General features: G+C 50.5%; 10 protein-coding genes across 10 annotated transcripts; 5 read left to right on the forward strand and 5 right to left on the reverse strand.

Annotated features, from left to right (window-relative positions):
* Positions 1-77: 77 nt before the first annotated feature.
* On the reverse strand, positions 78-2,215 carry NECHADRAFT_96468 (uncharacterized protein; the record flags this gene model as incomplete). The annotated part of the gene is made up of 5 exons (XM_003050618.1): positions 78-893; positions 939-1,273; positions 1,328-1,476; positions 1,542-1,789; positions 1,844-2,215. 5 exons carry the CDS (start codon positions 2,213-2,215, stop codon positions 78-80), a joined length of 1,920 nt encoding a protein of 639 aa, XP_003050664.1.
* Positions 2,216-3,198: 983 nt separating this feature from the next.
* On the forward strand, positions 3,199-4,690 carry NECHADRAFT_85215 (uncharacterized protein; the record flags this gene model as incomplete). The annotated part of the gene is made up of 4 exons (XM_003050221.1): positions 3,199-3,409; positions 3,566-3,654; positions 3,719-4,107; positions 4,165-4,690. 4 exons carry the CDS (start codon positions 3,199-3,201, stop codon positions 4,688-4,690), a joined length of 1,215 nt encoding a protein of 404 aa, XP_003050267.1.
* Positions 4,691-6,825: 2,135 nt separating this feature from the next.
* On the forward strand, positions 6,826-8,295 carry NECHADRAFT_85216 (uncharacterized protein; the record flags this gene model as incomplete). Its single annotated transcript, XM_003050222.1, has 1 exon — positions 6,826-8,295. One exon carries the CDS (start codon positions 6,826-6,828, stop codon positions 8,293-8,295), a length of 1,470 nt encoding a protein of 489 aa, XP_003050268.1.
* A 92-nt stretch (positions 8,296-8,387) lies between these two features.
* NECHADRAFT_85217 (uncharacterized protein) lies at positions 8,388-9,697 on the reverse strand (the record flags this gene model as incomplete). Its single annotated transcript, XM_003050619.1, has 2 exons — positions 8,388-9,505; positions 9,562-9,697. 2 exons carry the CDS (start codon positions 9,695-9,697, stop codon positions 8,388-8,390), a joined length of 1,254 nt encoding a protein of 417 aa, XP_003050665.1.
* A 931-nt stretch (positions 9,698-10,628) lies between these two features.
* On the forward strand, positions 10,629-13,042 carry NECHADRAFT_96471 (uncharacterized protein; the record flags this gene model as incomplete). Its single annotated transcript, XM_003050223.1, has 3 exons — positions 10,629-10,820; positions 10,874-12,239; positions 12,420-13,042. The coding sequence occupies 3 exons, from the start codon at positions 10,629-10,631 to the stop codon at positions 13,040-13,042; spliced, it is 2,181 nt and encodes a 726-aa protein (XP_003050269.1).
* Positions 13,043-13,146: 104 nt separating this feature from the next.
* Positions 13,147-13,878, reverse strand: NECHADRAFT_85219 (uncharacterized protein; the record flags this gene model as incomplete). The annotated part of the gene is made up of 3 exons (XM_003050620.1): positions 13,147-13,164; positions 13,255-13,344; positions 13,405-13,878. 3 exons carry the CDS (start codon positions 13,876-13,878, stop codon positions 13,147-13,149), a joined length of 582 nt encoding a protein of 193 aa, XP_003050666.1.
* Positions 13,879-14,215: 337 nt separating this feature from the next.
* On the reverse strand, positions 14,216-15,169 carry NECHADRAFT_105405 (uncharacterized protein; the record flags this gene model as incomplete). The annotated part of the gene is made up of 2 exons (XM_003050621.1): positions 14,216-14,684; positions 14,738-15,169. The coding sequence occupies 2 exons, from the start codon at positions 15,167-15,169 to the stop codon at positions 14,322-14,324; spliced, it is 795 nt and encodes a 264-aa protein (XP_003050667.1). The 3' UTR covers positions 14,216-14,321.
* Positions 15,170-15,727: 558 nt separating this feature from the next.
* On the forward strand, positions 15,728-17,028 carry NECHADRAFT_85221 (uncharacterized protein; the record flags this gene model as incomplete). Its single annotated transcript, XM_003050224.1, has 2 exons — positions 15,728-16,375; positions 16,633-17,028. The coding sequence occupies 2 exons, from the start codon at positions 15,728-15,730 to the stop codon at positions 17,026-17,028; spliced, it is 1,044 nt and encodes a 347-aa protein (XP_003050270.1).
* Positions 17,029-18,059: 1,031 nt separating this feature from the next.
* On the reverse strand, positions 18,060-19,723 carry NECHADRAFT_48784 (uncharacterized protein; the record flags this gene model as incomplete). Its single annotated transcript, XM_003050622.1, has 3 exons — positions 18,060-18,377; positions 18,425-19,165; positions 19,226-19,723. The coding sequence occupies 3 exons, from the start codon at positions 19,721-19,723 to the stop codon at positions 18,060-18,062; spliced, it is 1,557 nt and encodes a 518-aa protein (XP_003050668.1).
* A 2,357-nt stretch (positions 19,724-22,080) lies between these two features.
* Positions 22,081-23,239, forward strand: NECHADRAFT_85223 (uncharacterized protein; the record flags this gene model as incomplete). The annotated part of the gene is made up of 2 exons (XM_003050225.1): positions 22,081-22,456; positions 22,509-23,239. 2 exons carry the CDS (start codon positions 22,081-22,083, stop codon positions 23,237-23,239), a joined length of 1,107 nt encoding a protein of 368 aa, XP_003050271.1.
* Positions 23,240-24,071: the final 832 nt, after the last annotated feature.

The raw sequence follows: 24,071 nt of genomic DNA on the forward strand, positions 1-24,071 counted from the left end.
ATTTGCTCAATGTAGATGTATAAATATGTCTAACTTGTCAAGTGATACACAATGTTTCTGCACAAGCCCGAACCTGCTCACTCCGTTCCCAGAGTGTCCCGATAAGCCGGTGGCAGGATCCCCTCGAGAGCAGCCTTAATCTGCAGCGCCAGCGTCTTGGAGTGCCATCTATGCTGCTGCGTATAACCGCCCGTGATCCAGTAATTCTCAAGCTGCGGATGGCGCTTCCACATGCCGCGGATCTCACCCTCGGCATCGACGCCCCAGGTCGACTCGAGGCGTTCCGCAATGTCTTGAGGACCCAACAGGTCCTTGTCAGCCTTGTATTCCGCACCAATGTCTCCTCCAAGGACCTCGGCGGTGATAGTACGCGCGTTTATGTCGGCGAATCCGGTGCACCACACGATGGCATCGGCGTCGACAGTGCTACCGTCAGAGAAGCGCAGACCTGTCTCAGTGAACGCAACAGGCTCTACTCCTGCCTTGATACTGACCTTGCCCTCGGAAATGAGGTCAGTAGTGCCGACATCGACATAGTGTCCCCCAGCCTTTTCAACCAGGTTGGAGTACAAGGCTTGACTGGGGTCGGCGCTATCAAGTACAGGGAAGCCAGCAGCGGAGAGGGCGGCGTAGCGGTCGGGTTCCTTGGATGCCCACATGGCAAAGAGATTACGTGCGAGCTGGCCATCGACGGCAGCAGGCAGCGTCAGGAACATCCTGTCAGCTGCCTCGACTCCAAAATTGTAAGCCCCGAGACTGCTAGAGTGACAGACGTAGTCGAGGGGGACGATGTATGTTGGGGATCGGACGTTCATCGTTGCTTGGAGGCCAGCGTCGTAGCAGTCTTGGAGCACGTCGAAGGCTGTGTTTGCGGAGCCGATGATGATGACGGACTAGAGGTGGTTAGATGCTGCATCCATTGCGGGGAGTGTACACACCTTGATGCCTTGCTCGCTCAAATCCTTGGCGCTCCTATAAGCGGTCGAGTGGATATTAATGCCCTTGAATAGGTGCTGGTCTGCCACAGACGGTATATACGGCTTCTGAGATGCAATTCCGGTTGCCTGTACCAGGTGTTTAGAGACAGCCGTGCGCAGGCCAACCGGGGTCTGGAACTTAATGGTCCATCGCTGGGTTGACTGATTGTATATGGTTGACTTGATCTGGGCCGAAGTGATGACATTGAGATTAAAAGCGGACACAAATCGTCGGACCTGCTCGGCTAGTTCATCCTTGGTAAGCAAGTGAGGAGCTTGGAGTTCCTTATCATAGGCTGGCATCGTGAGTCAGTATACTTCATCATACACAATAGTAGCATTTGACTTACTGATAAAAGGAAGTTCTGCGAACGAAGTTGGGATATGAAACTTCATGCACTCATAGCGAAGAGCCCAGTTATCGCCAACACGAGGGTTCCGCTCAGCCATAACGCTATCAACACCAAGAGTCTTGAGACGACCGGCGAGAGCCACAGCGCTAGAGACAGAGAGTTGATGAGCCAAATTATTCAGTCGTGGACATCTTACTCGGCGATCACTTACGCGTTACCGCCGCCGAGGATGAATACATCCGTGTTGATATCATCCAGGCCATCCAGCTTCCTACCAGGAGACCGGAGCAGCGATTCGTCCTCTGGATATGAATCCAGACCATCAAGCTTGGTATTAAAGATCCAAATCTTCCAGTCTAGTGAGTTCTTCTCATTTTTGACCGGTAGGAGCAGGAATCTTGCGCTGCACTTGGTGGCTGGAGCAGTGGTCGTGAAGGAGAGCGAAACATCAATGAATTGCTGTAAACCCTAGTCAGCAACATCAACGTAAGCGGCCGTCTCTGGTCCATTTACCAACGCTGGGGTAGCAGGGATAAAAGTCGCTCCCTCGAGCTTCCACTCGGAATTGACACCCCGAAGCTTTTTTGTCTCGAGAAAGTTGGCGACAATGACCCTAGGGGTGAAAAAGGTACGCAAATGACACGTCAGAGCCAGGATGTCCTTCCAGTAGGCCTGCTCGGCAAAGAAGAGGCGCCGTAGGGCACCGGTATCTTCAGCCGCCACAGCAGTCTTGAACGCGTCCAGCACGGCAAGGGCCTGCTCAGCGGCACTCTCGCCTGGCAGGGAGACCAGGTCCACCGTCTGTTGGTCGAGGACAGGAACGGGCTGCTCATTCATCATCTGGCGCAGGCTCGCTGGAGGGGGATGCTCATCTTGCAGGGACATGGAGTTGATAGCTGTGTGCACTGTGGATTAGCCCTGCAAGGATCGACAGGAGGGGCCTGGGTCTCACTGGTAGCCATGTTTGTAAAGTTTGGAGAAGTGGTTGGTTGGGCAAGGAGAATGAACTGAAAGCGGCGGAGCCAGTATTTTAATCAGCCTCGCACTCATCTTCCCCGAGACCGGTTGGCCGAGCGTGGCGTGAGCAGTCAAGCGTATCAGGATGCCTGTCGTATCCTTGCTCGGCAGACTGTTGGTACACCCAGGAGTTGACGAGCTTGCAGGCCCACAGGTTGGTTGTGTTCGCCAGGGTGTTTTCTCGGCAAGCAAGATAAAGTACAAGATGCATAAGATTCTCCAGGGTGGTTTCAGCTTCAACCGACGGGGGGCCGGAGAAAGACAAGGGGTAGAGAAAAATAGCCCAACTGAGTTCATGAGGAGGAGCCTTGAGCTTCAAGATCCCAATCCGTGAATTTTAATCTAGTTCAACTCGAGTAAAGCTCATTCGGGGAACCAGTCCCGGCCCGTATCCTTGCGCTCTTGGCTTCAGTTGGTTTGGGGGTAACCAACTCAAGAATGGAACAGTGACGATGTGAGTTCCCAACCAACAACCAACATGTCTTTTTTTCAGTCTTCATCCAATGCCTCAGGCCCCATAATTCACCAACCAGGAGCTTCAATTACCAGTGCTTGCTGTCCAGGACCCTGGATTCTCCCCGCATCCGTTGCAACCTCCCTCCCACATCCCGGAACCTTTTCTTCAAAGCTGAGCAAGATCAACACTCGACCCCTGCTTCTTTCCCCGGGACCTGCAGATAGCCTTCTTTTCTCAATGAGGCCCCTGTCTGGACCTGGGTCTCTTGCTCGTGAACCTAAACATGTCTTGAATGGTGCCCGGACCAACCGGTCCCAAGAAACCGGCTTCTTATTCATTCATGTCTTTCCTTTTTCTCTTTGCAATGAAGGTGTCGCTCAACTCATAACCAACAATGGCTTTGTCTCAGCAAGAGCTCGAGAAGCTGCTTGCCGCGCCGGCGCTCGACCCGCCACCCGGTGTCGACCCCGAGTTTGACAACCCGCCAAATGGAAACAACCTCGCCTGGGGCGTCACAACGTTTTGCATGGTTGTTGCAACTCTATGTCTTCTTCTCCGAGCGTACGGCAGGCTGTGGCTCGAGAGAAAGGTGTTTGTTGAAGAAGGTATGTATGTGCTCAAAGATTGATGGTGTCTACGCAACAGACTGACAATGGTGCCTCCAGTATTGATGATAGGTGCCTACGTTCGTTCCTCCAAATGTTCCCTCCACGACACGTTATACTAATGGAGTACATGAAAGGGAGCCTACTGGGGCACAGCATTTGCTGCATACTCTCTCATCTGGACTCCCGGCTACTACGTGCATACATGGAACCTCCGGAATGGTGACCTCGTCCGGCCACTTTGGGTCAGTCAAGACACTGCCTCCACTTCTCGCAATATGACAATAACTAACACGTCATCACTCACAGCTGATCCTCGTCTACGGATGCTGCTACTCGGCAGTCCTCCCGCTACTCAAGACGGCCATTCTCCTCGACTGGTGCCGCGTCTTCGTTCCCGGCCGAAAGACAAAGAGTCCATTCTGGTGGGCGTGCATGGCAGTCATTGCCCTCCAGTGCGTTTGGGGCGTCCTTTGCATCCTGCTGCTGAACCTCCAGTGCCGTCCTCACCGGGCCATCTGGGAGTTCTACCTGCCCAGCAAATGCTACAGCCTGCCCAAGGTCATGCTAGGGTCGGCCAGCATCCAGGTCATCACGGATATCTGCATGGCGCTGCTACCACAGCACATCATCTGGCGTCTTAAGATGAACTGGCAGAGGAAGATGGGCGTGGCCCTCATCTTTGGCGTTGGTGTCATGTGAGTCCTTTTCCCCTCGAAACGTTATCTCTATACCTAGACTTACCAAGACCAAAGCGCCTGCGTTGCAGCATGCTTCCGTCTAGATCATACCGTCACCTTTTCTAGGGAGGCAGACACCATGTGGTACATTGGCCCTCTCCTCTTCTGGGCGTGTGCTGAGATGACGTGCGGCTTCTTCATCCTCAGTGTCACAACGCTCCCCAGGATCATTGCCGAGAGCGGCATCTCGACGCGGGTCAAGAAGGCCCTCGGCATCAGCTACAAGTCCTCGGGCCCCTCCAACGAAAACTCTGACATGGGACCGAGTTCTGGATCAAAGCAGCCCGTTGTCAAGTCGGGCGGCAAGTCTTCGGACAACTACTACAAACTTGACGAGGATGGCGTGCCCATGACCAACTTTGACAAGTCGGAGTCACAAGAGCAGCTTCGTGGTGTAGAGGAGCAGGACTACAAGAGTGGCGTGCAGGTAACGCAGACGATGGATGTGACCGTCATCACATCGGATTTGCATTCTGGTAGCGATGTCGGGGTGTCTAAAAACATGACTCCGTGGGAGCATCAAAGGAGGCACGGGTATTAGATGGTAAATAGAATCAACTCGGGGGAAACTACGCGTTGCATATATTAGAGAAGAAACAGCTATAGCAAACTGTTTCCTTCAGTCCGGTCCTGACTTGATTCTGTTCCTTCTAGGACGCCCTAACGGGTTCGTTGTGGGGGCAGGTCACGATCGGTGTGTCGGTGATTCACGCTATCATACATCGGAGGTTAACCAATAAGCATCGCAAGGCCCTCGGGGTGTTTGAAATAATTACAGGTGCATTGTGGGCACTCTTTATGCTTAAAACTGTACAATTAGGCATCCTTGCTCGGCAGAAAGCTGACTCTTCTGACCCGAGACCCCGAAACTGCAGGGTTATTGATGAGAATGACAAGGGCCTACCTGACTTGCTGCTGATCGCCACCTCCTTACAGTAGTGAGTTTTAATGCCGTCATGTACTGATAACCATGTCTTTTGTCGTTGCGGCTGAGATCTTCTTGTCATCCTTGCCTGCAATAACAATCGGTACCTCCTTGAAAGGCGGATGTTATATCAGTGAGGTCCAGTACCTAGTAGAAGCCTTGAAAGAGCGGTTAATAAATGGCTTGTCATGGATAATAGACTAAAGGGTAGGGTGCTCTTTGTTATAGTTGAAGCCTGGCCCTTGATGAGTTAACTGAGCCAGAAGATCGAGATTGGGGATGTCGTCAATCTTCAGGCGTGAAGACCTCCAAACAAGCCATTGGCCGATCGCAGGGGGTCCTGAGTTTTTTTTGTATAATGAAAGGAACACAACACACACACTTGTTTTCTCGTGGGTGTGGGCATCATCCATCGAGCTCTCACCAAGTCGTCGCCAAGCCGTTCGGGGAAAGAGGGGGGGTATCGGATCGTTAGATCCGGGGCCTCTGCATCTCGAGATCGTCCCTCAGAGCAACGATCCTCGCCGTTATCGCATGGGCTTCGGCATCCGGAAACATCTTGGCCATCCTGGGCCACTCAATGGCGGCCCTGCGAGCGCGACGAGCGTGTCCCTCATGCCTTCGGCGCTTTCTTAGGGTAAAATACACGTATCCCCACGTGTTGTGGGCGAGGAGGGACACAAGCTATGAGACTATCCCCAAAGGGAATGTTGGCAGGTCAAGACATAAGAAGATACTGGTCTAAGGGGGGGCATGAAATTCAATATATACTTTACAAAATAATATATGATATATAGATAACATTATGCCATTTTATGATAATGCTTCTCTAACTCTTCTTACCATAAAACCCGTAGGCTTAGGGAGGAGTTATAGTTTCATTCTCGTTCTGGCGTCTTTCTTCCGTTGTCTCAACCTGAATGCCCCATCCCCTCGAAGTACTCCCCCCGAACGCCTTCGTCCGTATACTGCATAACCTTGTGGCGACGCCGCCGACGTTGAAAGGCCAAATCCACCGCAGTTTGGCCAAATCTCTGGGCCTCCCGATTGCCATCGTACTGCTGGTCAGTCATTCCCGCTGCCAGCCTCGGAACTTGAATGGCCTGGGCTTGTTCGGCGGTCGTTGCCGGCTCCGGCTCCAGGGTAGGGATTCGGGGGTTTGGGAACCCCATGGCAACGAGGTGGGCGCTATCGTTGGACATGGTGGCGGGAGAAACTGCTGAGTAAAAAGTTAAACGAAAAACTATCGGCTAAGAAAACACTATTAAAACATATGGGGATAGATTAGTTAAGCTTTCTAAGATCTACCATCCATATTAGATCTTGCTTTATACTCCTCGTTAAGCCACGATTGTTCACCGTTGTGAGACAGAACTTATCGACGCTATTGGTCCACCATTCTACATAGGTATGAAAACGAAAGGTTTATTAACTTGAACGGGCCCATTTTTATATGCTTTCAGTTTCTATCTACTGGCCAGCTGGGGTATGTGCAGAAGTTACAGGTGTTTGCCTGTTCTTATAGTTTCCCCCGCATGTGACTCACAGCAAACGTTGGATGCCTAATTTCTTGCAAGAATTTGATATAAAAAGTCCTCCGCCGAAGGCTTCTTGGTTTGAATCACCCAGTTTCTCCAAGAATCCACCCACGACAGCCCACATTCACTGTTTAACAATATTCTGACTACCTACCTGTTCAACTCAATTCAGATCTTCAGCTCCAGACCCGAGTTTGGCCAAACCCCATCAAGATGGATCCTTTCAACAAGCTACCCTCCGAGCTCTGTGTACAGATCCTGATTTCACTTCGCAGCAGGCGCTCTATACTGCGATTCGCTCAGGCATCACCAGCTATGCTACGACAGTACGTCACCTCAAAAACCTATATTACACGAACTTTGGTTGCCCTGGACTTTGACGATCAGATGATACAAGACGCCATGGGGATCATTCTACTTCCTCCACCCGATAACCGCAGTCGCTACTCGAAAGTCCTCCGTCGTCATTACGTCTGCTGGGCAGAAAACCAGTTCCCAAATTCCTTCAAGACTCGTGATGGCGATCTCATTGATAAAGTTCACACACTATATGCCCGACTATTACTATTCATCGAGGATTATCTCACCAAGGCCACGGCCATCTTTACACCTCGAGAGTATCTTTGTCTTCCCGACCTATCGCCCAACGGAACTCACCTGATGTTCAAAGGAGAAGCTGTCAGCCCAAGGTTCGACGCCACCCAGCTTACCGATGCGGAAAGGCAGCGACTCCTGGCAGCATTTCTACGATATGAGATGATGTGTGTAATTCGCCATCAAGAAGCCTCGTTCGTGGCTGGATGGAATTTCCCCCATCCAATAACTGGATTCATGGCTGAATGGGATTTAGGGGAACCATATGAGTGTAAAGTCCAGAGACCGGGGCCCTCGGAAAGAGAGGCCATGCTTTGCGTCCATCAATACGTCAGGTCCCTCTACGCGGCCATGTTTGCGCAGTGCAGTAATTCATGGCTGCCAGACATACCGGTAGGATCTCCATATTCTTACAGCACAGGATTACTGTACCCGGATACTCTGTACGTCAATGCTTGCGCCTACGCTTCAGATATGGGCTTGCCACCCAATGAAGCCTTGCATCAAATCTCGATCGAAGCTGCGGGCTTTGATCTTGTCGCAGTCCTTATAAGGTCTGCCATGGCCGGTCAAGATGGAAGAGATCATCTCCGGTCTTGGTTTAAAAGATTTTTTGAAAATACGAGGATGAACTCTCGGTCAAGTATCTATTCGCTCCATTACGGTTATGGTCACTACGAAACGGGGGAGGTAAGGGATAAACCCCACGAGGAGGACTCAGGAATGTATCAGATGCTTTGTTCTCGTTTTTCAGCTAACCTTTCTCTACACTCGGATATATACCGACAAAGGGCGTGGGCGTTCTTTGACGACGACCGATTCTACCCTTCGTCAAGCGCAGGACCACACTTCCCAGATCCTATGGAGATGGGAGAGCAGTGGGGCTCTACAGAAGATGACGTGGAATGGTTCTCCGATCCCAAGCAGGTCCGAGCTAGGCACCGGTCCCAGAAGTGGCATGACGAACTACTTGGCAAGCCTTGTGGTAACGAGGAGGTCAAGGAATCCCAGAACACAGGGGTCGAAACTCTACTACCTGTTATATCAGAAAGGTATTGGTTTCGAAGACTACCTCGATTTTGGTATTAAGAGTTTGTGGAGCAACCCCTTAGCCTGCTTCTAGAGGTAATGATAAAGTCTTTATGAACCTGCTATCCAAATGATTGGAGCCCATATTTTTGCTAGATTGCCCAACCCAGGATGCCAAGAGAGGAACAAAGCATGGAGATACCGAGATACAGAATCAATGGTTCATACTTTCCCATCCCATATCCCGAAGTCACTGGTCGGGACAGCAAGTGAGTCGTGATTGGTCCAGTAACAATATTTCCAATCCCTTTGCCGAATGCCATCAGGCTGTACACGAGCTGGGGGTCTTCAGAAAGGATCGATCCAAACTTTGGCCAAAAGACGACATAAGCACCTGCGAACCAACCATATAGGATTGAGAAGGCCAAGAGCAGCCCCAAAGACTTTGCGTAACCCCAGAGGAAAAAGGCAGTCAACGCAGATGTAAAAGCTGAGATGAAAATGAGGATGAAGATATTGTGGGTGCGGTCAGAGAGAAAGCCAAAACCAATCTGTCCGAATATGCTGGCCAGGCTGTTGGCAGAGAGGATCAAAGCTCTAGTTGCCCACGAGTACCCGAGTAACGAAGCGTAGGACGGGAGGTACAGAGAGGGAACATAGTATGAGAATCCGTGGATGAGGTTAGAAAGAGCAAAGCAGTAGAACAACGGATGTGACAAAAACTTGAAGTCCATGGCGGGCAGCTGTGTTCGGATGCTAGGTGGTAACCGTGGCTTGAGCAAGGGCAAGATAGGCGCAACAAGGACAAATTGTGCGACAGCGGCAGCTCGGAGTGTCGTTTTGTATCCGTATTTGTGCAGCGAGAGCTCAAGGAGAAAAGGTAGAACACCGCCGCTCAAACCTGCCCCGGCTGAGAGAACCCCAAAGGCAAGTCCACGTCGGAATATGAACCATTCATTGAGCATGCTCAAGACTGGGAAGTATAAAATAGTGAACCCAAGGCCGTAAATAAATCCCTGAGTGGCAATCAGAGTTGGTACCGAGTTTGCGAATGAGGCTGCCAGTAGCGAGAGAACGCATATAGCCCATCCGGCGACAACAAATTGTCTCTGCCATCGCTGCCATTTCCTGACCAGAGGCGTGACAAATGGTGCGCCCAGGAAGTAGATACTGGTGCACACAGTACCGATCACGACGATATTAGGATCATCTTGAAACTCGGGTAGACGCGGGTAGTAGTCTTGAAAAACGCCAAATGCCAGAGGGAAGCCTAAAGATGCATTGTGAGCTTTTGTCGAAGGAAATGGGACCAGGGCGTTGGCGCACCCCAAAGGACAGCTTCGATAATGAAGCTAGCGATCAAGAACTTCCAGGCATCTCGGCCCCCGTCGGCGGGAGGAAGGCTTGAAATATGACTCAACTCTAGCTCAACAATACGAGTTGAGCTGCGGGACGAAGTCATTCTGTAGGTGCTGGCGGAAGTAGTTGATAGAACGTGCGCAGAGGTTGATAGTTCGCGGTACGGGGGGGACGAGGCCAATTTATTAGTAGACCATGTTACTGCAAATATGCTTCAAGATTCGTGGAGTAGTAGAGCTCATGGCATCGAGAGGAAGACCCGTGTGCACAAGCTGTGGAGCACAGAGCCGAGTCAATCACGCCCTGCGCCCTCCACTGACGGACGATGTACAGCGTTACCCATTACAGCAAACAATATTGCGCCCTCCCAGGGTGGATAGCTCATCCATTGGATATATAGGGTATCAATACCCAGAGGGAAGAAGCGGAGATCTCAAACAAACAAGTCACGTTAGCTCGCTTGAGGAGATCTCGAGGCGCCCCCATATAGGCAAGGTAACATGCGCGGGATGGCCCCAGGCCTATGTTTTCTCGGCATACGTGATGTTATTCTAGCGGTCTCGCGAACTAGGCAATTGTATTGGACTGAAATGTTTCCACGAGGTCCAGGTCCTTTCCTCCGCCAAAGACGTCTTTGCTGTCAACGGTGGACGTGGATTGGACTGCCTTTATTACAGTTGAAGCCCGGCCCTTGATCAATTAACTAAGCCAGAAGATAGAACTGCACAAAGAATCCCAGGGAAACATTTGCACTCTACCAAAAGCGCGAAAATATCAGCTGACATGATGAACTCGAGTTAATTGGCTAATCAGCGAGGTCGAGCCGACGCGTTGGTAGTTGAGGGGGAAGAGGGGCATATGCGGGAGGCCGTCCACAGCTGCCGCCTTTGGGCAGCAATAACAATGCACTTTTTACACTTTTGCTTGTTAAAATACCGAAAAAAAAAACTACATATTTAGGCCCAATTCAGGTGCGTCAATCGCCAGAGGCCTCGCATTTCATCCAATTCCTGCAACGCGGCGTACAGGAAACCATGAGTGCTTCCAGAGTCGAGATTATTCCCCTTCGGCCGTACGCAGGCTCGAAGTCTAACACCGACAGCAGATCTTCTGTGCCTTGCAGGTTCTTTCTGAGCAGCAGATGCCTAAAGGGGGCTGCTTGTCCGTTCAGCCACGACAAGAAACCAACCACCCAGTCCCCTTCCATTCCAGCAGCTTCCCGCGATGTAAGCTCGAAGATTAAATTGCCATTAACAACATTTTGCTAAGAACTGTACAGATAGATCAAGATCGTGACGAGGTCGATGATTTTTGTCGCACCATTGCCGGCGCCTTTGTTCGATTCGAAGATGGGGGTCGCGTCTCCAGTATCTCTCTTCCCAACGATTTCTCGGCCGTTCATCTCAGTGGCCTGCCCAAAGGCACTTCTTCACAAGCAATCAAACGCCTGCTCGACAAACTAGGCTTTGACGTCCCCGAGAAGAATATCTGGGTTATGAGCCAGGATGGAAGGTTGGGTGCCAACATCCGAGCAGAGGACCCAGCCTTTTCCAAGAAACTCTGCGCTCTCACGTCAGGGGGTTTCACTTGGGGAACGTCTAGAATCCAAGCAACTCGAGTGGCAGCTCGTATGCCGTCCAGACAAACCATCGGGCGCCTCGACTGCAAGAAAGTCCACATCTCTTGGCACAAGCCCGTCCGGGATGTCTTGCTAAAGTTTGGCCAACGGGACATTGCTGCACGGGTACACCGCAAGTTTACGACTGGAGCCTACAAGATACTGGGCTGCAAGGTCAAGGCGCAAGCGCCATACGAGAATCCAGCTGCCATCTTCCGCTCTCATAGCCCCGTTCCTTGGATGATGAGACTGACGGATGTCCCTGGGTCTGCCGACAAACCGGAGATATCTCAGGCCATTTCGCTACATGCCGACAAACCACGGGAGATAGTGCCGCATGTGCCAGGTTACTCTATCGACGATGAGCAAGCTGCAGCCATGGTTCGGTCGCTCTTGACAAGAATTGGCCCCATCGAGTACTGGGAGACAACACTTGAATCGACTGCTAAGCGTGTCAAGGCTACGGCCCGTTTTCTCGATGAGAAGGGCGCCAGAGATGCTGCTTCTCAGCTAAATGGAACGGCACTACCATTCCATAAGCCTGGCAAGTTGACCGTCCAGATGGTCTACTCAGTCAAGTTCAAGATCCGGAGCGACATTTATGCTGCCATCTTGCCTCGGGTCAACAGCCAGGCGAGTGCCTGGAGGGAAAAGTACGTGTACTTCCGTGCGTACCCCACCTCTTCAACCTTTAAGCTCGAGGGAGAGTCCGATACGGAAGTGGCGAGTTCGAAGTCAGTCCTAGAAGGCCTCCTCGGTGGTGTGGTTGCCAAACGCGGCCAATCGGACCTTTGGGATCCCTCTCTCAAGCAAAACGGACACCTTTGGCGTTTGATCAAGCAGCAACAGCAAGACCTTGGGGTCGTTGTCGTTCGAGACAAGACTAAGAATGTTCTACGACTCTTTGGAACCGAAAAGGCATGCAGCAAGGCGGAAGGACACCTCGCCAGTCTGTTTACCAAGGAGGCCTCTTCGGACCATGTCATTCAATTGGATCCGGAGAAACGTCTTTGGGCTTTGAAGGGAGGTTTTCAAGCAATCTTAGACAAGCTTGGCGCTGAACGGGCATTTCTGGATATTGTCTCAGCCAAGATCGTGATCACGGGGTCCTTGGAGGACTACGATCTGGCACTGACACTTGCTAATGGCGGTGGCATTGTCAGACAAAAGACAACGCAGAGAGATTCTGGAAGTAACGATTCCGAAGAGTGCTCTGTTTGCTGGACTGAAGCAGACTCTCCTGTTCGGGTCAAGTGTGGCCATGTGTATTGCCAAGATTGCTTCGAAAACAGCTGTGCAGCACTTTCGACCTCTGGCTTTCTCTGCCACGGAGACGAGGGAAGATGCGAGCAAGCCGTCAGCCTCCAGGACTTGCATGCACATCTGTCGTCAGTTGCCTTTGAAGGTCTCCTAGAGAGATCCTTCATGTCCACTGTCCAACGCACTCCACACAAGCTGCGGTTCTGCCCTACCCCTGACTGCGGGTACATCTACCGCACCACGGAATCAGCCGGGACGCATACTTGTTCCAACTGTCTGCAACGAACCTGCTCCTCGTGCCATGAGCCTCATGTCGAGATGACATGCGCCGAGTACAAAGATATCAAGTCAGGGGGATACGCTGCTTTTGAGAAGTTGAAGAAGGAGGTTGGAATTAAAGATTGTCCCGAGTGCAAGACACCACTTGAGAAGATTTCAGGATGCAACCATATCACTTGTGTGGGATGCAAAGCCCATATGTGCTGGGTGTGCATGATGACATTTTCTTCGGGAGAGCTTGTCTACAATCACATGGACAAGATGCATGGTGGTCATGTTGAATGGAGGTAACGGAGGGAGGCCCTTTGTGACATTTCTTTATCGTTTTTATGTACCATACGATTAAGTCGAAGTTCTAATGACATCAATGAACACATTTCTTTAACAATAGGTAGCTAAGGATTCCTAAGACTCTGCTCATCTCATAGTAATAACTTCCTAAGTATTGTCTAAAATCTGAGAGCTCGTCCTTCGTGTCTCATCTCGTTAGTTCGACGACATACAAAGCGGCGTGTTCGTGAAGAGGACCTTGAGCGGCTAGGTGATGGCTGAGAGAAGCTCACTCGTCTTCCGGTATTCTGAGTAACATATTCCTTTGAACAATACGGTCAGCAGAGGTCCTCAAAGTAGTCATGATAGGTAAACCAACTTACATCAGGTTCACTATCGGCCAGCGATAGAGTATCCAGAGCAGGGAGTGATTGGTTTAGGGAAGTAGGTCGCGCTCTTCCACTAATTTTAGTGTCAAGCCATTCAGTCGCCTCGGCATCAGATTTGAATGAACGTCCTCGGACCCATCTGTTTTGCTCGAAGATTAAGGCGCCATGTTCGCGGGCTCGAGCTCGAACCCAGTCGACGCAATCCCGAATGGCAGTCGTCTTCCTATGCCATCGGTCTCTAGGACCTAGGTTGCACTTTTGCATTAGGATGTGGAATTTGTCGAAGCCCTGATTTAAAACCACGCCGAGATTGTTGGGCTCGTCGGCTTTGTCCAGCAGAGCGTTCAAGATGGCGCCATGAGTCTCGTCGCAGTATTGGAACCGTCGTCCGTTTGTTTCCGTCCGCGTGTCAGAAAGTCGGGGAATCGGAAAAACTTTGATATGGGCTGGTTTTTTATTCGGGGCCATGATTGTTGTAGCAAGATGTTGATATTGAAGTTGAGGAAGATAATTGGAAGGAAAGCCAGAGTCGTTGGTCAAGGATTACATGGCGTTGTCCTTTATGTACTTCTACGTGAAATTTCTGTCAGAACATGAACTCTTCCTTCGTCCCCTCAGAGCTTGTTTCCAAAGGTTCACTAACCCTTTCAGTGTGAAAGGGTGGTCAACAATGATGAAGGGTGCCCATGCATTGATGTCTTTGTGTCCAAGGAACAAAGAGCTGCCTCGGTGTGCTGAACCTTTGTCACGTTCAGGTTCTAAGGAATGGTTTCTTTATTGTCCAACAAAAGTAGGCAACATGAGTAAACCCATAGCAGATATATTGCATTGTCCCATTACTAAGAACATTGAAAGGATGGCCAAGTCTTCAAAGGCCAGACACCCGCCTTGACTGCCCAAGGGACATAGCTTTAAGACAGACCACTCATACGTTCAGCCACACCAACAATCCAGTCGACAACTTCAGTCTTGGAGCTCAAAGGCGCCACATGGTCACCGGGAATGCTTGTAACATCAACCTTGTTACCGCTCTCCTTCTCGATCATATCAATGCCAGCTCTCTGAACCTGGGGCGAGATTGCCCTGTCGTTCTCACAAAGGAGATAAGACACCGGGACATCCTTGAAACCAGCATATGTCAACGGATTGGCAAAGCTAGTGGATGAGTGTTTCGCTAGCTTTGCAGCCCAAAATTCGCCTTCATCCTTGGGCATGTTCGAGAAGGACAGCTCGGCGAGCTTTGGGATATCTGGGTAATAAAACCAGCCATTTTCCTATTTATTGTCAGTTAGGTGATCTTGATTAGCATTGAGCACTTTAAACAAACATCTATTGCCATGGGAACCTTTTCCTCGTCCGGGAAGGCTGCCTTGACGGCTCCAGCTGACCCCCCGATGTTGGGCACCAGAGATGTCATGTAGGCAAGCCCGATTATTCCACCCTTCAGACCCTGATTCTGTCTCTCTTTCTTGGTTAATCCTTTCACACTCTCTGTAGCTGGCGTTCCGCCGTAGGAGTGAGTAATGAGGATCACGTCGTGGCCAAGATCGGCGAGTTCGCGGACGTGCTTTGCGACGAATTCTGCATCGTCGTACATTGTCGGCAGTGGGCCCTCCCTAGCACCTGTCACAAGGCCAACACTGGGGATATGCAAGGCTTTGATATCGTAGCCTCCTGCTGTCACAGCTTCGACAAATGGGTCATAAAACTCGGGGAGGCCGGAAGCCCCGGGGACGATGAGCAATGAGGGTCGAGGCATGGCGGATTATGTAACGACTCGGTACTAAAAAAGAAACAGTTAATTACTACTTTGGATATCTGAAAGATCTCAATGTGAGGAGGTATGATGCCTTTAATACTTGGAGCGTTCACTTCTACTATCCTTCCACCCTTGTCGTGTTAGATCACGTTTGCTCTGCTCTTCAAGAAACGCCGTGTGGTAGACTATTAATAATTGAAAATCCCTGAGAGTAAAGTGCCTCAAATAGGTCACACAAAGCGCCAATGCAATAGAGCTTACTTAGCGGGATGGCGGCGCAGCCATAGCCACTTCTGACATCAGCACTTTACCGTGCCCTTATTCTGCAGAGAGGTTAAGAATTATTGTAGAAAATCCAGGCAATGTGCCCCAAAGCAAAGATGCCAACACGGTGGGGAAAGATTAAAAGGAAGAATCGGTCTTTAACCGGTGTTAACAGGTTAGGCAACAGTAAGGATTCCTCTAGTGTAACACAACCACGTCACGAGATGTACACCATCTTCCTCTTGGCCCTCCACTCTTCTTGCTTTCAAATAACGTCTCCGTTGGCTCCGGACCATGTCTCTCACCGCATCCCCCACCGATGTCATCATCGAGATCATCGCATATCTTTCCCCTCACGATCTCACACAGCTAATCAGAACGTGCAAGTGCATCAATGAAATCGCATGGCCTTGTCTATGGAAAAACATTGAACTACACTATTCAGGCTACCATGAGTCGTCATCAGAGCTCGACTGCCCCCCGCCCTTTGTCCCTTCCTCGAAACGACCGTACCTAGGCCCGGGTTTGAGGGATCGATATGAAAACCGACGTTCAACGATACTTTTCGAACTGCTCGACAAGATCGAGTCCTCCGACAAAGAACGATTCATCGAGATTACCTCGCAAGTCAAAAGCTTATGCACTGTCGTGGATTGGTCCAACTGTTCCTTTTGGCACCTTCTACCATCCTTCACCAACTTGGAAGTCCTCGAGCTGCATGGCGAACATTGTTCCTTCGACACCGAAATACGAGGCCCATTTCTTGAACGCCTCCGCTTCATCAAGCTCTGTGAATATATCCCCCCGCAGCTATCAAGTGGATACTCTCGAGTACCGACGCTTTGGAGCGCTTGGAGCTGGGCCTGCTTGACCGGCCCATCTCGAAATTCCGATCAATACGTCAAGCTCATTGTCCTTTACCCGAGGAACAAGAATTGGAGAGTGAAAATCTCGTAGACTCTGGGAGACCTGATGAAGAGTGGTTGATCCCGCAGCCACTTGGATGTGTCTTTACTCAACTGGAGATCGCCCTGCCCAATCTAACACATCTTTACCTCTGTCAACCCTGTCAGAACGACCCTGCTACTACAAACCAGGTTCACTGATGGTCATCTCATGCCGAGGTAGCAGCCGTCGCCGACTGGAGACGCTTGCTGTTGGCTTCCAGCAAGACTCTGGAGACTCTAGTGTTGGAACAGAGACCCGGGGCCGAAGTACTTGAGAAACAATTCCACAGCGAAGTTTGCTTCATTTTGAAGAACAGCCTGGGGACTGGGAATAGAGCTCTTGTGGAAATGCTTGAGGAGATATTGCTTCAAGACAGTGCCTTTCCGTCTCTAGGGCGCGTTTACCTCTATGGTTTTGCTGTTGGTCAGGACTCAGCTCTGAAACCTTCAAAGTCAACCCCTGGCGGACGTCTCATGAACCTCCTGAAGAAGCTGAATGTCACTTGCGAGGCGAGATTAGGTCGATGGACAGAGTTTATTGGTGGTGCCAACGAAGTGAGGTGGGCAAAGTGGGATTGTGATAGTCGAGAGTATCAGGATGAGAGCCAGCCGGATATGAAATGGGACACTCTGATGGCCAGAGTCTAGGTGAATCAAGTTTCATGTGTTGCTTACAATGATGTCTCAAAGCTAAAACTGGGACAGAGACGGATTCATCCTTCAGATGTCCTCTCAACACTCTTCAAACCAAGCAAGTTCTATTGGCGTTGAAAGAATATATTCGATGCTCTGAAATACCGCTTCAAACCACCAAATCATGAAACTGTCCTCTTAGGCCTATCAGTCATATTTCCACCATTCTGTTCCATCCTTGTCAACCCTGCTGAGTATTCCGATCTTGTCCAAAGACGAATTGATAGCTTCATCATTAGTGTCGCGCTTACTCTTGCAATTATCACACTGCTTCTTGTCCATACTGTTGTAACGATAGCATCGGACCTCGGTTCCGAACATTTGCATGCAACGCCATTTCTTATGGTCGTCTCGGATTTCTTTTGTGAGCGCCATTTGAACTGCTTTGAACGAGTGTTGGAATGGGGTTGTGTAGGTGTGAGAAGGGCTTGGGTTATGATCTCTGCTGAATTGGTTTGTGTCAAGTTGTAAAAGTGGTGAGCTACCAAGAGGATATGGCCAGGTATATATATATATGCGCTATGCAGTGATCACGGGCGTTGAAGGATATGTTCGTGAGACCTGTTCCATGACAGAGCCGGTTCTGATCCAGTTGTCCTCTGGCTCGGTTATCCCGTTGAAGGCCAGGCTTCAACCACAACAAGGAACACATTTTCAATACACCCAACACAGTGGCTCTGATCCAACACTAAAGTTGAGAACTAACTTCCGCCAACCACTGACTCGGTTGCTACATCAGCTGGAATTGTGTCTCTGTTTCACCGTAGAGAATTGTCAAGTCTTTCATTCAGGCACACCTAGCAAACGCCCTAGTCACTAACGAGCTTCTCAGACTTGATCACTTTAACAAATTTCCATTCAATTCATTCTCATTTTATCACGGCCTAGATTCGTCTAGAACAGTGATAGTATTTCTTATCTACCGGCTCCGTCTTGGCCATGGTAACGGCCGGTACTCGACAAGATCAACGAAAGCTATGACCACACTAGCTGAGATACTTGATGAACAGTGTCCAACCCGTCACAATCATAGCAACCAATGCCGACAGAGTGTATATGGTCCATGGCTTGTACACTCCTCTCTTGGTGAGTGGATCACTGTCCCGGTCGGTGATATCTCCTTCGCGCCTCTCTCGCTCCTTTCGGGTCATGGTGATTCCCCGGCCAAGCTTCTTGTAGTCGACAAATATGTAGGACAGGCCGATAAAGAAACCCACGGCCTTGATGCAGGACGACACTATCAACACTCGGCCGTAGCCCATCTTTTCAGTGCCGTCTTGCACGACGCCGTAGACAACTTCCATCTAGAACAGGTCAGTGAGGGGCCGGAGACGAGGCTACAGATACTCACAATAGTCGCGCCGGAGTTGTTGAAGGCTCGCCACACTCCAAAGGCAGTACCAAGTTTGTCTTGGTCAGCAACAAGCAGAGGGATGCTGACATTGAGAGGCATTCCGTTGATCAGTCCAGCAATTGACTGAAACACCAAGGCCACGAGCGGATGGGCGTTGGTGAATCCAATCAACGAGTTGGCAAGGATATAAACCAGAGGAGCCAGGGCAACCAAGTGGAATCGGTGTCCATATCTGTCGATAAGCCATCCGATGATAGGAGCACCAACGATCCGGATAACCTTCTGCCCAGTGGTCATGAAGCCTGCTGTCTCTTCTTTGTATCCCTTCATGCGAATCATGTCGGCAGCTGAAACACCAAAGCCATTAGCTCCACCACTCTGCAGGATCTGAGTACCGGGAAGCATAAGGTACTGCCAAGGGAGATGGAGCAACGAGTCCCAAGACCATGTCTTCTTGACATTAAGTCCATGGTTCTTGGCAACCGCCTTGGCCCTTGCCGAAGTGAGGCGGTATGACTTGGGAATCCATGTCCTCTCAAAAATGACATAAAAGATGTTGATGACCATACTGGCGCAGCAGAAGAAGGCGGGGACCCAGAAAGTCCAGCCGTACCAACCAGTCTTGTCTCGGATCGGGATAGCAACCATGCCTGCGACGAGGCCGACCGTACTGGAGAGGGCGTTTTCGAGACCGAAGGCGAAGGCGAGACCACCGGCACCGAACCAGTGGTAGATGAACTAAGTTGCGAGGAATATTAATATCAGTGCATAAGTAAAAGTTGTTTGTAGGTTCGGTACCTTCTGTTGGGCTTGGTCAAGAACAGCAATGCCAAAGCCCATGACAATGTGACCGGCAACCAGCATCCGCCAAGCAGTGACGTGAATAGCAGCAGCAGCAATCACGGACCCAATAAAGATGATGACAGTACAACAGATCGTGACGGGATTAGGACCCCACCAATCCAGAATCATCCCTCCCAAGATGGGAAAGATGGAGTTGACGAACGAGTCGGCACTAGCAATGACTCCAAACTGGGCGTTCGTGATGTTGAGTTCCTCACGAAGAGTGTTCTTCAACGGACCCAGACTTGCGTTCGTCCAGTTCTGGCCAATGGGGAAGGCGATGACACAAGCTAGAGCAATCCATTTGTAGGTCCATGGGATTGGCTTGTCCACTGGTTCGTCCTCGGCTGGTGAGTTGCTGTCCTGGTCGCTCGGAGCTCCGGAGATCTGGACCGTCGCATCCTTCTCATCGTAGAGAGCCCTCTGGTGAGGCTCTGACTTTTCTGTCGCCATTGTGGGGTTTGCAAAGATGGTGAAGAATGAGCTGCCCATCGATGTGATTCACACTCGTCCAACCTCTTGGTTTTATCAACACTTCGGGAGATCTCTACCCCGAGCCTCATCCCACTCGAACCTCATCCCACAAGAGCCTCCTTGGAGTCCGTGTTTCGCCCAGAGCCACTACTGCATCACAATCGGAGCCGACTCCGTCCCGCTGGGTGCTATCGAAAAAGAATCTGACCCGGTAAGGCGTGGGCTGCGTGGGGGATCATCGCCTCGTGAGGAAGAGAAAAGAGGCTCTTGAGGCACGGCCAGCGGCTGCGTGAGGCAGGGCTCGATTGGAGCGGTTCGTACCGAGATGGGTGCCAAGATCGCTTAAAAATGATGCTTAATCTTTAAGTACACATAGTCCGCTCTTAGTTGCTGACGGGACCCTGCGTTGTGGATCGTAGATTGATAAGCTGGCCTCGTGTGCGGCTTTTAATCTCGGTGGCCGAACCAACAAACTGTAGCAATTGTTTTGAGTTCAAGAGAACCATGTTGGATACTACCTGCCTAGGGTATCCTTGTTGCTATGTTCGTATTACTTCAAATCCATAAGAACAATTTTCCCCAGATGCCAGTATCAAAAGTTTTCCTGAACAAGATCAACTCCCCGGCAGCCACAGATAACAAATCTGCCCAGCTTCTTGGCAGAGAATAGCTTTCAAATAGATCTATCACGAGCATCAGCCATAAATTCAGGGTGCATTGCCAAGGCGCGTTCCCTTTCTCGTCACATTCTCTGGCTCGTTTAATAGGCGATAGGTCATCAAAGTGGAGATGCCGTTATCACCGGTCTGGGTCCGGCGTGGAGTGCGGCTGTTGGTTTGAATCCTTCCAGCTGAGCGGCCGACTGTGCATCAAGAAACGGGGCATCGAAACGGCCTGGATATTTCCATCTATCTCAACGTGATGCCAAGACCAGAGTTTTTCCCAGTGGGTTCCCGATGGAGACAATTGCTGACTCGCTACAGGCTCAAGAGACCCCAACCTCCTTGTCATGTATGGTCTTGGCGTGAGTGAGACTTGACTGAAACCCACAGTTCGGTCATCAGGTCCGATCGATGTCCGTTCATGCACGTTTCTGATGATTGGTCGTTGGTTTCGGTTTGTTCCGGTTCTCTCCCGTTTTCCGACGGATAAGCCACTTATCCGTCGGAAATGTCTTTGGCACTAGCAGGGTGCCATCTTGGCATTGAGGCTCTTCTTTAGGATTGAGGCTCTGTTTTGGTGTTAAAAAATGGTACTTCAACAACTAATGTCCTTTCGGTACTGTAAACTTCGGCCTGGAGAAATACATAGAGCACTTAATATCTTGAATATGTTGTTCCCCGACCTACAACCGGTATTTTCACTGTTTGATACAGAGAGACGGATGCAGACAGCATCCTTGGCATTGTGGAGCAAAGATTATCTATGTACATTCCAGTTCCACTCGAACCGGTGAACTCGGGCTGTGTTCCCGCGAGGACCAATCGAAAGCCCAACGTGGTTCCTCTATCTCTGAAATCTCAACCCGACATGTTAAGAGGTGGCTATGATAGGGTCATTGGAGTTACTACCCAGGGGCTGCGTAATAAGAAGCATTATAGTGCATTTATTCCCGCGTCATTGCCTCCTTCCGGGCAGCATCACCAATCGCTTGTGGCTCTGCCTGCACCATCGTGACCAGGGGTCCAGGTATCTCGGCTCACGGAGTAATTCGGAGAAATCCTCCAGTCTCGAGTATTTCGCCGGAACATGCCCTTTTTCGACATGAGACGGCGATCAAGGACGACAGCTTTGGCGAAACTACACCGAAGACATGGTGCACATGATTGCCTAGTTGCTTCTTATCAACTTCTCTATGAGGATACAGAGATGTGAAGGTTCCGGTTACGAGCTGTTAAAGTGGCGCCGTCAAACCAGGAGAGGATATGGACTTTCGACAAGTTCCATGCGAAGAACAACATCTGGACTTTGTTAGTCAAGGGCGTCGGGCTCAGATGCAGTCAGTGATTAAGCCTCCCTTTTCCCCCTTGCTCTTACGGCCAACCCTCTCTTCGATTAAGAGGAGAAATGTAGACACCAACAATGACCACACCCAACATCATGCGTCACTCCCCATTACTCGAGGTGGAAACTCTCTGCAGGGACTCCAACGATGTCAAGAGGGTATTTGTCTCTTTTTCTAGTTTCGAAAGTTGCGCTGATAAGATTAGGTTTCCTTGGTCGCTGGACATGACCATCTTTCACAAAGAAACGCCTTGCGCTGATATCTAAGATCGCCTTGACGTTTTTCTCCGGTCGCAACTCTCGAAGACGAAAGAATCACTACAAGGCACGTCATGGCTGATTACTCCTGGATGGCTTCATTTGGAATTTTACGACCTCACGAGGTTTTCACCATCTCACCATCACAGCATTCAGGGCGTCCTTCAGCGGTCGGATGCACACTGACGACCGATCGTAACGAAATGCCAATCTTTTTGGAGAGTGGTTGCGCGAGTCGTAAGGGCCAAAGTTTCAATTTACACGTTTTCAGTTTCTCGAGAGCTCATTTGCTGATAACTCAGGCTTGCAGTGTTGTGCCGGCTTGCCAGTGTCAACAGCTGGCAACGCGAAAACGCCTTTGTTTACCAACTTCCGCGAGCACAAACATCATCTCCTCTCTTCACTTGCACAACCTCACACCATCGGCAGTCAATCACACTCATTCACACAGTAAGATCCGCTCTCTGCCCCAAGCCCACCTTGCACTGACCATCCATCCCAGCAATAGCTCCAGAGGCCTCTCGAGAAATGCGCGGACATCACTCTCATGCCTCCAAGAGGCGCCGTTCAATCGACAGCCAAGAGCGAAACACCAACGACAACAAGCGCCCGCGAATCTACGATGATTCCGCCCAATCGCAAAGAATCCCCGCCGATCCATCCGACCCATCGACGATCCCCTTGTCGGACGGACGAAGCGCAGCGACCGCCCCCAACCATGGGAACCTTGGTAATGCCTACCAGGGCTACCACCAGTCGATTGGGAACGGGCAATATCGAGTACCCAGGGCCCCTACTCTGAAGGTGGTTGAAAGAGCCACGGTCCTTTGCCAGCCCATTCCCTTCTCCGATCAGCGCCAGCTCTCAGTCCTGGACATCAGCTTCGGGTCAACTTGCCAGACCAACTTCTGTGCAAAGCTTGATGGGTTTACCAATATGTGGGTGGCCAAACTCAGCTGCACGGATCTCTGTGATGAGCTTTTTCGCCACATCCTGGGAGAAGACGATACGCGCCTACTATGTAGCATCATGGCCGGTGAAAAGCAGTCCAGTCAGGTTGTGAGAATGTACTCGGGTTATACTGGGCTCACGGGCTTTTATCGCAATACAGTTCACATCATTATGTGGCCTCAAGCCGAGCCCGGGAATGGCCCTTCGCGAGATATGAATCTGGGAGAGGAGGCGGGTCTCAGAGAGTTCGTGGAGATGATTGGGGGTTGCTGGATCGAGTAGGGCGTCAAGCAGCAGAGACGGGATGTGGCTTTGTTAGGGACATGAACGAGATCTTGATGAATGGCATCAGCTACAGGACCTGTATCAATCTTTTTCTGCTTGAGTTTGCAGCTTGTGTTCTGCTGGACTCACTCCCTGGGTTTTATGGTCAATGTATGCGCGGTTAAAGGCAAAGATGGATCACTGCAGACTCTCTCAAATTGTCATTCCAGGGCGTCTGTTTCCATTAGGGAGTTCATTGATGCCCTAATTGAAAGCGTTGACATAAATATACCTGTCCTGTCTTGAGTCATCGATTGTTGAACATGTCTGCCCCAAATGCCAACGTACTTCGCGGCGTCGCAGGTGTAACAGGCAACCAATACTGCCTGCAGAGCTTGTGTAGGTCATCAAGACGTATTCACTTCTCCTGATAGAACGCCACGGTCAAGTAAACAACATATCCACATGACTGATGAACGGGCCAACCTGGAGGGCTGGTGGTTGTGATGAGGGTGGCGACACCAGACAACCGCCTCGACGCTGACTTGCTCACAAATGCTACGAGTCCGGCTGCCAATCATCGAGAACATCAAAATAAATGAGGTTTAATGCAAGATGTTTGATCCAAATCCCCAGGTCCCTGCCTCCAGCACATTTGCTCATCACCGACCCTGGCCGCTCTCGAACTCCACCAACTAATGTTCCCAAGGAGAAGAAAGAAGATCGCCGAGTTGAACATGAGCACTCAAGGTCTAATCCGAGCTTACAAGTTGTAAGATGACGTCTCAAAGATACACTCTACAATTCTACAATGTCCAACTATGATCCTTCAAGACATGCTATGGCGATT

This window comes from Fusarium vanettenii, assembly GCF_000151355.1.
Source record: "Fusarium vanettenii 77-13-4 chromosome 9 genomic scaffold NECHAsca_6_chr9_2_0, whole genome shotgun sequence".
In the NCBI taxonomy this organism is placed as follows: Eukaryota; Fungi; Ascomycota; class Sordariomycetes; order Hypocreales; family Nectriaceae; genus Fusarium; species Fusarium vanettenii.